The sequence below is a fragment of the Musa acuminata genome, chromosome BXJ1-8, assembly GCF_036884655.1.
Source record: "Musa acuminata AAA Group cultivar baxijiao chromosome BXJ1-8, Cavendish_Baxijiao_AAA, whole genome shotgun sequence".
Classification (NCBI taxonomy): Eukaryota; Viridiplantae; Streptophyta; class Magnoliopsida; order Zingiberales; family Musaceae; genus Musa; species Musa acuminata.
This window is the reverse complement of record NC_088334.1, coordinates 43,934,477-43,946,393: the sequence shown is the minus strand read 5'-3', so window position 1 is coordinate 43,946,393 and position 11,917 is coordinate 43,934,477. Positions and strand designations below refer to the sequence as shown.

The 11,917-nt window shown below is 36.0% G+C and overlaps 1 protein-coding gene across 1 annotated transcript; it reads left to right on the top strand.

Moving 5' to 3' along the window:
* Positions 1 to 95: 95 nt before the first annotated feature.
* LOC135588044 (BRCT domain-containing protein At4g02110-like) lies at positions 96 to 11,836 on the top strand. The gene is made up of 10 exons (XM_065079974.1): positions 96 to 404; positions 489 to 578; positions 654 to 758; positions 1,666 to 1,767; positions 3,353 to 3,437; positions 4,355 to 4,421; positions 4,536 to 4,580; positions 8,314 to 10,437; positions 10,696 to 10,912; positions 11,103 to 11,836. The coding sequence occupies exons 1-10, from the start codon at positions 303 to 305 to the stop codon at positions 11,643 to 11,645; spliced, it is 3,480 nt and encodes a 1,159-aa protein (XP_064936046.1). The 5' UTR covers positions 96 to 302; the 3' UTR covers positions 11,646 to 11,836.
* The last annotated feature ends 81 nt before the right edge of the window (positions 11,837 to 11,917 follow it).

The window sequence follows — 11,917 nt, the reverse complement described above, 5'->3', positions numbered from 1 at the left end:
ACATGGGACACGTGAGCAGCTATTTTTCACGACAAGCCTCTTCTCCCGCCCAACGCTCCCCAAACGAAACCCCAACTCAAAAATCCCCCCTCACTCGCCCCCTCCCCACCAAAACCCCGCTCCCAAATCTTCTCCGCGCGCTTCGCCTCCTTCTTCCCCCACTGAGAAGCCGCCTTATTCCCAATCCAATCTTCAATCCCCGCCTCCTTGAGTTCCTTCGGTCGCAAACCCCGCTTCTTCGATCACCTGGGTTTTAGTTCTTCCGTCCGATTAGGGCTCCGTCGAACGTCCCCGGTCCCCAAATGCACCGATCTCATGGATCTTCGAGTTCAAGCGCCCCGGATAAGATCTTCGGTGGCGTTCGGTTCGTTCTCTTCGGTTTTGACACGGTATCGGAAGCTCAGGTTGGTCCTGCCCTGATGATCTCTTTTCACCATCGTACAAATTTGGCCATTATTTTTTGTGTTACTGGTATTTTTTTGTTTCAGTATCGCTCTGAGCTTGTGCGAAGAGGGGGAATCGATGTCGGTCGCTATGATCGGAGTTGTACTCATGTGATCGTGTCTGGTCGCGTCTATGTAAGTCGTACGATTTGATCAGGCAGGGTTGCTTTGTGAATAATCGATTAGTTACATGCTGATGTTCTCGTGAAGGAGGATCCTGTATGCGTTGCTGCCCGGAATGATGGGAAAATACTGGTTACTGAGTTGTGGATTGATGTCAGTTTGGACATTGGAATGCTTGCTGATGCTAAAAGGGTCAGTCTCTCTCGTCCTTTCTCAAGTTACGATGTTATGTAATTTGGTCATTAGATGCTTTTGGTGCAACTTGTCTGCATGATTGAAAGCAATTTAAGAATAATAGGTTGACAGCAAATATCTATAGAAAATTCAGTGTGTTTGCCACATTAATGTGAACAACATTTTATTTCCTTGTCCAGGCAGGCACCTAACTATTAATTTATGCTTGATCCCTGCAATAAATCACTAGATACTTATGGTATCCTGTTTATTCTGTTTTGCATTCAAGTGTTTTAAAATATTGATGGTTATAATTATCTAATTGTATTAATAAGCTAATTATGTCAATTTTGTCGATGCAACTTTGAATATTGATGATGGTGCTTTGTATTGCTGGTTCATTACAAAGGCAAGTTTTAATTTCTCTGGATGTTAACCTGAGCCATTACCATGCTTATGCTAATATTAGGGATCCTACTCTTGAAAGGCAAACAACTTTTTTATAAAATGCTGAATCTCTTGTGCTGACATTCTTTATTCGTATTACTTCAATACAGAAGTCCATGAGCCTGAATAATCTTATGACAACACAAGTACAAGGGGGAGACCTTTAGTTATATGACGACAGCCTTCTGTGACTTGAATTCCTAAAATAAAAATAGTGGAATTTCTACTGATTTACATATGTACTATCTTTTGCAGACAACATGCTGGACCATTTCGTGGGCTTATTTAAGTGCAAAATAAATGTGGATAATGATAAAACACTTTTCTTCGTAGTTCTAACTCCTTTGTATTGTGGTTCAATTTGGGATGTCTTATTGGCATCTTCTGCTTGTGTGTATCACAAGATATCCTCCTCATAACTTTTCCTTTCTACTTGTTTCTAGCTACTAGTGATGGTGTGCTCATGTCCTATTTGCAGATATTATATTGCCCTGTAAAAGATCTGAATGGAATTCCTGGCAGTAAGTCACTGCATATTTGCTTGACTGGATATCAAAGGCAAGAACGTGATGATATCATGGTAATACTTGTGTGTTTTTTCCCATTTGATGACCTTGCTGTGAGACAGGCATGCCATTAGCATCTTGCCATGTTATCACTATTGGACATTTTAAAAATGAAATCCAAAAACATATGCTAATGCTCTGCATATTTAAAGAGTTATGCTATATATTTATTATGGACAATTTTTTTTTTTTTAGAAAAGCTTGCCATTAACTTTTCCAACATGGTTGATCATGGAATCCATAATTCTGAAATGTTCCTGAAATTGAAATGTACTTTGACTTAAGGAAGGATCTTACTCTTAAATTAGTAAATATCATAGACAATTGTCTTCTAGACTTGTTATTTCTTGCACAGATGGGATGTTATTTTTTATTTTATTAACAACCATAGATTTAATTCTCATGCCAAATGAAAGACAATGTCAGATTTCAATTGACAAAAAAAAAAATTTCAAGGATCATGCTTTGTCGAAGTTAATATTAGCAAAAGATTTCACATTGCAAAATTCAATAGATTGAATTGCACACACAAACACACACACACACACACACACACATATAAATGTATGTATGGACCTAGCTTAGTCTATTTATTGATTTGGCAAAGCATGCATTTAGTGTGGTTGTAAGTATACAGACTGAATTGGGATGAGTTTCAGAAGTAATATGTTAACACTAGGTGTCAACTATTAATGAAACTTTGGATTTTCCATCTGCTGAAAAAGCCACTAGGTCTCTTGAGTCATGACAAGTTTCATGTTCTTAGCATATGTTAAAATCTTCAAATTTACAAGGACCAATCATTTAGCTGTCCTACATATTAATATTTAATAAACAATATAAGAACTTTCTAAAGCATGTACCAAATATATAGGAACACATCACCAGTCTGTATGTCTTGGTACCGGTCAAAACACTAGTACTGCTTGGTAGAGAGCAGTTTGCATATTGATATCCTCTCAGACCGGAATGTACTACTTATATTAAGTGGTATACATCAAAATTGAGGACCCTGATTCTGCATATATTATTCAATACTATTGATAGTGTGATGAAGATGTGTATTATAACATAGAACCTGTATGGTTAAAGTGAAGAGAGGCATCAAGAATTTTGTATGAACACTATGTGCCATTTAGATTAATAGGAAGATTTCATTAAACAATTTTTATAGTAGTCTTGCTCTATGGATTTGAGCATTGAGTTGTTAATAACTAGAATGTTGAGAAATGTGTGAAGTTGCTAGGAAATATATAAAAATAATATTTTTATTAATGAATAGTTAGACATAGTATTGGTAGAGGATTAAATGAGAAAACTCTTATATGACATGAATATGTTCCAAGAAGATTTATAGATGATGTAATTAGATGATGTGAGAGAATTAGTATAGTGGTTTGAGGAGAGGTAAATGAAAACCTAAGAAGGTTATACCTGAGATTTTAACTAATGATATTGCCGGATTGCAATAGTTGAGAGTTGAGACATTATTGCTTGTTTTTGTTGTATATTAAAATTGTTAATTTTCTTTCTTACAGCATATTATCTCCTTGGCAATATATTAATGAGTAACACAGCATTACTTCATATGATTAACAGAAAATGGTCTCCTTGATGGGGGCAAAGTTCTCTAAGCCTTTGATAGCAAACCAGGTTACCCATCTCATTTGCTACAAATTTGAGGGTATGTACTACATCTAGCTTAATAAGCAATCCTCATTTATTGCTTTCATACATCAACCGTAATGTTAGTCATGGCAAACTTGATGTGCAATACATGTTCTCTTTTCTTGTTATTTAAAATGTAAACACTAAATAGATTGTGCAAAATGATGCTTAACCTTATGCAATTTCCATCATTTGTTTTGACTATTCTTCTAGTTTACTTCTTTAACATTAGAACTTCATATCTTTTTCTTTGGTAATTCAATTCTGGCCCTTGTTTTAATTATCTTGAAATTGGTTTCATTTAAGCTTGACTTGTATATGGGAGCCATTTATGAAAAATATGGACTCAAAATCAATAATGATCACAGAGTTTGAACAAGGCTTTACTCACTGAAGCTATTCTGTATACAACTTTATGCTAGATGTTTTAATTGTCTAATGTTTCATTTTGTTGATTGTATTAATCTGTTAACTGATTTCTTTATGACAATCTTCTGCTGGCTGTTGGCATGCTCAAATAGTGTCTGTTATTATATATTGTACTGTCTACTTTAAATGGCAGAATAACTTGTGTAGGATTCTTGCTTTTTCAATATTCATATTTGTTGGTTAGTTGTGGTACAGAAGTGTGTATCTTCTTGAGTGCTCAATATTGAGCCCTATAATATGTCTTCATGTTTCCTCTTGGAGGTCTATCTGCATTGTATGTTGCATATGCAAACAAAGTGTGGGCACATTTAATATGTAAGGAAAATCTTGACCACCCTTAAAATTAATAGAAACATACAAGCATCCGAGGCACACACGGTCACACAAAGAGAGAATGGAAAAGTTGATTTCTTATAGTATATAGTGGAGATGCCCAGTAGAATAAATAAATTAAACCTATGGTGAAAATAAATTCTATATTTGACTTGGTTTATTGGCTTTCAGGTGAGAAATATGAGCTTGCTAAGAAAGTGAATATCAAACTTGTCAATCATAGATGGCTGGAAGATTGGTAAAGCAAGATTAATTTCCCCTACTTTTCATAAGGAAACATTTATATGTCAACCCATAGCTGTAGGAAAATGAAAATAAAATGCTGATGGTGTTTTTTGTGATTTTTCTTCAGCTTAAAAGCGTGGGCAATCTTGCCAATAGATAATTATACAAAGAGGTCAGGCCAATGCTCATACTTCTCTTTGTCATTTAGCTTCCTTATGGGCTTATTTGTTTATGTTTCTCATTTAATATTTTTGTTGAGGCTTTTTATTTGTTTAACCTATATATATTTAAAATTTTAAATAGGTCTTTGGTGTCTCCAAGCCTAATGCAGCTCGCTGTCTGTTGGTCTGGATATATTTTACCCCATAGATTTCATAAAGAATGTGGTTTAGTTAGCACATCAGTTAGTAATCCTTGAATGGAGATCATTATAATAATATCTTTATGGGTGCATTAGATATTATTTCATCTGACAAGGAATCTCAAATGAAAGTAAATATTTTACTTCTAGTTTTCACAGCATGGTTCTTGGAAATATCATTTGAGTATGTGCTTAAGAATAGAACACAGCTACTGTTTTACTAATAGTTCCAATGGATGCAAGTATTTACCAGTTAAATTGTGGTTTCTGTTGTTACATTTACTAAATCTACATGTCAATTTGTGTTGTTAGCCCATAACTAGTCATGGATAATAATCTTAATGCTGACGAGAGAGATGCGTTGAAGGGTTTAGGCAACCCAAGGGGAAGTTCGAGCTCTATTTAATACAATGTAGAACTATTTGTTGGAATTTCAAAGGTCCTTGGAACCTCATAATAAACATGGTCCACATGTCTAATTATGATTTCTTGCATTATTATCATGATAATGGTGATATAAGTTACATAACATTGAAGACTAAATAAAATATTTTTTATTAGTCACAAAGGTGGAAGTTACCTCAAAATATTTTAAATTGCCTTCATGATGGATGAAAGCATTAAGGATAAAATTAAGCTGAATTTATTGGTTGCTATGAAGCTACTATATAGGCATTATGGTTGTGTAATTTCATCTCATGACTAAATATTGTTGATTAAATTTGTTGACTTAAAGATCTATTGTGACAACTCAACCATTGTTTCTTTCTTAAGAACAATATAAGTCGAAGTTGCAACAAGTACATTGATATAAATTTTCTTGCTGTTAGAGATCACATAAAGAGGCATGAAATAGATATTCATCATATTAGCATTGAATTAATGATTGTGGATCCTATTACCAAAGGTTTGGCAGCAATACAATATAAAGGTCATGTGGAGCATATGGGGATTATTAGTTCATTTAGCATCTGATGTGATATATTACTTTAAAATTCTTATAAATAAAGTCTTTTTGTGTACAGAAAGTATGCATAGATAAAGTTTGTTGGACCCTAAATGATTAAGAATCATTCATAAAGTAATTGACTCATAAAGTGCTCATTTAGATGGTGTTATCTATTGTAATACATGGAAGGGAGTATTCTATGAATTGGATACAACCACTATGATTCATGTATTGCATCCTTTACATGAGAATAAGTTGTGATGTGACTAGAGTCTTTTTGGTCATTTAAAGATGTTATCATTCATCACCATTTTATGTTGTTGTGATATATGGACCAAGTGAGAGAATGTTGGAATTCCAAAGGTCATTGGAATCTCAGAATAAACATGGTTCATATGTCAAATTGCGATTTCAATTGCATTATTGTCATGATAATGGTGATATAAGTTGCATAACATTGATGACTAAATAAAATATTTTTATTAGTCACAAAGGTGGAGGTTACCTCAAAATGTTTAAAATTGCTTTCATGATGGATGAAAGCATTAAGGATAAAATTAAGTATGATATTAAATATTTTATGAATTGGGGTCCCTTGTCTTGCCTATATGTAGGCCTATGACTATCCATCAATGCATAAGCATCCTTGAAGTTTCATAACGCATAGACTAGAAGACACTCATTGTTCTTGAGTGTATCATCCAATAAGTTCAGTGTTCTTCTCCATAGCTTGTCCTTGGACAACTATGGTGGGAGGAAACTTCATATTCCGATGCATATTCAATTCATAGATTATTTTGCTAAAACTATTCTGATTTGATTCAATTTCTCAAAATCAACCTTGAATGCAGTATATTGAATTCTTATAATGCATCCTTATAGACATTAGTCACAAGTCAAGCACAGTGCAGAAAACAATTATCAAAACAATAAGAACTAGATAGGTGAGAGAGAAAAGAGGACACAAGCCCTTTATAGTGCTTTGATCACAAGTGATTTACACCCACTTCCCAAGTCCTTATGCTTGAGGTACAGATTTACAACCAATAATCTACAACCAAGGCAAATTCTTTAATTCTTTCCCTCTGCTCTTTCTTTTAAGCTTGAAGTTCAGATTTTTTTCTCATGAGAAGCACTTTCTCTCAATCTAATTACTGGCATATAGTACTCATTGACTTAAAAGCTAATCCTTAGCTCTCATAATCCTAAATTCTCTCAGTTCTCATTGAGCTTTATAATCCCATAAGTATACAGATGTTTCTCAGATGATCTAACACAAGGTAAAAAACCTAAGAGAGCTAAAATAGTTTTAGAGGTCATTCAGTGTTTTTCTCAATATCCACATTCAATATATTGAAAGTTGTATGATTTGGTAGCTCAAAGGGCATATATATAGACCGCCAAGAATCAGTTGAGGACTCCAACTGTCAAATTTATTAAAGTCACCAAGGACATATTGGCATGTCCTTGGCAGTGTGTGTGTGTGTATGTATGTATGTATAATCCAATTGTATTATGCAGTAAATTTTTTATCTATGTCATGTAAAATATTCAAAATTTTTATTTTCAGCCTTACATAGTTGAAGTACAAATAGTGGAACAAAAAATTTCTGAAGCGAGAACCATGAGGTGCATGATTAATTCTGAATTCCGTGGTATCATCCTCTCAATATTTCAAGAACTATTTTTGATACTCCCATTTTGCTCCCTACATCGTTTTCTCTCATCTTACTACACAGTGGTGATGACTAACATTATAATACTTAAGATTGATGGCAAATGATAGTTTTATATAGAAGACACAAATTTGAGAGTACACCTTAGCGCAAAGGTAAGGTTGCTCGTTTGGGATTTGGGAGACTTAAGGTTTAAGTAATACTTCTCTAAATACCTTAGTAAGATTGCATTCATTAATTCTTTCCAGACCTCACACTAGTGGGGGCCTCCTTCATTGGTTTGTTCCTTACCAATATCTAATTTGTAGTATATCAGGATCATCCCATATTACAAACTATGTGCAAATTCTTTAATGGATTTAATTCCTATAAGCTTTAATCACCTTTTTAATCTAATGGCTGTAAGTCAACTTATTCACATCAAATTGTTACATTTCCATTGCTTGCCCTTGTTGTTTTAGTAAGAATTTGATGAGTCATTCAGCTTACTTTATGGAACTGGAGATTTGTTAGGAAATACAAAGTCCTTGAGATGTCATGTCAAATGTCTGCAAGCTTGGTTGTCATTTAGTGAAATTATGAACACTAGCTCTATGCTATTGTATATCGAAGCCTTATCTTCACAAAAGCCCTCCATGTATGGAGAGAGGATCCTCGGAAACTTGTCCGTACATAGAAAATGTTGAATAAACACAGAGATGGCCAAAAGTGAAGCATTGTTTCTTTCCATGCCACTAAAAGAACTAACATGCTTTTCTGACTCATGATTCCTATATCCCTCCTTTCATCTTGTCTACATTACCATATCGAATCAAATGCTTCTAAATATGGTACAAAATGGTGTTTTATAATGTTATTTCAGCACTACCATCATTTATCATGATTAGTTTCCTTGTAAATATGTGTTCTATTTGAACAGTGGTTGGGAATTAGAGGTTTTGGAGGCCGAGGCAAAGGATTCAGATGAGGAAACTGAAGATGTTGGTAAAAAGTCAGTGGGGCGTAGTGGTATGGGAAAATCTATTTCTGATGGTGGAGTTCTTTCTGGGGATTCTGATTTGTCTATTCCATCGAGGGGAAAGCTCAGCATTCCAAAAGATACTTTTATGACAATTCACTCAGCTTTTGCTGATAATCATATCATGAATAATACATTATTTACGAGCCCATGCACAGACAACTTTTCTCGAAACACTTTGTCTGAATGCAGTCCTGGAAGCAAGGTCCATCATCAGAATGTGGGGGATGTTGCACAAACTAGCAATGATCATGCCATAAGAGATGCTATGGTTGGTGGGGAACTTTTTAACCAATCTGATTCTGGTAGTTTAAAGGAGGCCTATTCATTGTCTGCTAGAACTGTATCAACATCAAGTATGGTTGGTGTCAAATCAGTCCCTTTCTCAAAGAAGTCTCGGAATAAGTCAGTTTCACCAGAAGAATCACTTATGAAAGTTCATACTTCCCCGAAAGGACTTTATAAAGATTTTGATGTCTTATCATCAGAACCAAAAGGAAGTAGAGCAACTGATAAGCCAGCCAACATTCAAGGTTCAATGGCACATATTGGGATAAATAACGTGGAAGCAACCAGTAGTGTTTTGCCTCAAAAGAGAAAAGTTTCTGTTTCAGGAGGTGGCTCAAAGTCCCCTAAATCTTTGATGCATTCTTCCCTGCAGCGTAAGTCACCAGATACAGAATCTGCACAAGTAGAACCTGTTCTCCTTTCACCTAAAGAAAACAAGTATCTTGTGCCTATGGATGCCAACCACTCTTTGGAAGATGCAGTGCCTTCAAATTCAGTAAATCAACAGACAATTGTCTCTAGGTCCTTTAGCTGCAAGAGAAATTCACTCTCAAATGGGAAGCCTGCTATGATCAAATCTTCAAATGTCATTGAGCATAGCATTCCTATTCTAAAGCAGGGTTTAGATAAGCAGGAATGCAGAAAAGTTGATTTATTCAACATGGCACAGATGGCCACAAATGTAATTGCTTCTATGGATAGCAAGGCACTCCCAAATATTCCTGTAGATGATGAGCTAATGCAGGTAGATGATTGCGAAATTATGAGAAGCACTGCAAACCAGTTTGGTTCCTTGGCTGTTGGCAAACATACTGATGAAATGCTTTGCAATGATAAAAGGCCTGAAATATCTGTGGGTGGTCCAGTGGAAGCTGAACGCAGCACCCAATCTTTGAATGGTGAGACTGCCAGGATTGAAATTCAAAATGTTATGATGAAGGAACTTACACAGAACCATGTATTGCAGCAATTTGAGGCTTCCCTATCTTCTGATGGCAAGGCCATGACAACCAGAAATTTCTTGACCACTGCTAGTGCTGATGCTTGTAAAGGAAACAATATTAAAGTTGCATCTGGTTCATACATTAAGAAGGTTGTTGCCAAGAGGAGTTTGACTAGCAGCTCAAAGCATAATGCATTGAGCAGTAGGAAAGACAAACATGTTGACAATCCAGATAAATATCTCAAGGAAGCTGAAGTCATTTCAGGTAAAGTAGAGAAGATGAAGGTACCAGAGGATAAGAAGGTAAGCAGAAACTTGAGGAATGGTGTGGTTGAGACATTTTCTGATGAAGTTATGAAGGAAAGGGTGGAAGCTGCAGGAGTTTCTATCCCCGCAAATGCCAAAAAGGATGCAACCAGTGATCAGAAGGACATAACATCAATGGATCCAGAAAAGGAGAACAAGCCAGAGGAAGTTTCCCGACTCAGTTCTAACTGTAGTAATAGTTGCAGCAGTAAATTGGTCAACAAACATGATAAAAAATTTATTCAGAATTCTAATAATTGTCAAAAGATTGAAATAAGAAAGACCAAAAAAATTATATACTCGGAACCTGCATGGTTCATTTTAAGTGGACAACGCATTCAGAGAAAGCATTTCCAGGCAGTCATTAGAAGACTTGGAGGAAAAGTTTGCAGGGATTCCCACCATTGGTCCTATCCAGCGACACACTTTATTGCTCCAGACCCAGTTCGCAGAACAGAGAAGTTCTTTGCAGCAGCTGCTGCTGGAAGGTATGTTACTGGAATCAAGTAATCCTGAGGACTGAGTGGTTTATGAATGCTTTCCTATGAAGTTCAGGATTTGCTGTACCACTTAAACAATGCCTTTTATCAAAATTCTCATACTTGATTGACTTTTGTAGCCCTAAGACTTGCTTGATGCTTTTTCTTACGTATGTGGTATAGTAGTTAGCTATAAAAACAACATTTGCCGCTTGGTAGATAACTGGCACCTCATTCACCTAATCTGTAACTGACTTATGAATTCAGGTGGATTCTGAAAACAGATTATCTAACTGCTAGTTGTGAAGCTGGAAAATTCTTGGAGGAAGAGCCTTTTGAGTGGTACAGGAAAGGTCTTACAGAAGATGGTGCGATCAATTTAGAAGCTCCTAGGCAATGGCGACTCTTGAGAGAGCGGACAGGACATGGTGCCTTCTATAACATGAGTATCATCATATATGGAGAATGTATCGCACCCACTCTGGTAGTATCTTGTGGTTATATAGATAGATTTTTTTTCCATGTAATCCTATTATAGTGTCATTTTCCTTATAATAGCCATGAACCCAATGGACATTTATACTTAATAGTCTTGGTCTTCAGTACTATATTCAAACGTTAGTTTTGCTATTAGTTAATGTTCATATGTTTTTGTTGTGCTGTTACTGAACCAGGATACATTGAAGCGTGTGGTAAAAGCTGGAGATGGCACTATCTTGGCAACCTCTCCACCGTACACTCGCATCCTCAAGGCTGGTGTTGACTTTGCCATTGTCAGTCCAAGTATGCCACGAGTTGACTCGTGGGTGCAAGAGTTTTTGAGGCATGAGATCCCATGTGTAGCAGCTGATTACTTAGTAGAATATGTTTGTAAACCAGGTTATTCTCTTGAGAAGCATGTGCTCTATAAAACACACAGTTGGGCTGAGAAATCATTTTCAAAATTGTTGAGCTGCTCTGAAGAGATAAGCGAAGATGCCAGATTGTTGTCAGAAGAAAGCAGTGATGATCTCAGCTGTGCTGTTTGTGGGTCAGCCGGCAGGGGAGAAGTGATGCTTATCTGTGGTGATGAGGCAGGTGCTGTTGGGTGTGGGATTGGTACCCATATTGACTGTTGTGATCCTCCACTTGATTCTGTTCCCGAGGGGGACTGGTACTGCTCTAAATGCAGCAGCACGCACAATAAGACCACCCCCAAGCATGCAAGATTCAGATAATCCTCCAAATCTTTGTGAGTCTTCTAAATGTTCACGGTTTGTCTTGTAAGAATTAATGCTACATGCTTTGCAATGTCGCAAGTACAATAAATATATCATTCAATTTTGTAGCACCTTGTTTCCACTCCTGCCCTTTCTACCTAAAGCTTCATGGAATTGTTAAATTATTGAACATTCAGAGTTTATGCAGGATATGGATAGAAGAATATTTGTGAATAATATTAGCAATCTTTTCCCTTTTTGAATGAATGTCAAATGATGAAGGCGTTATT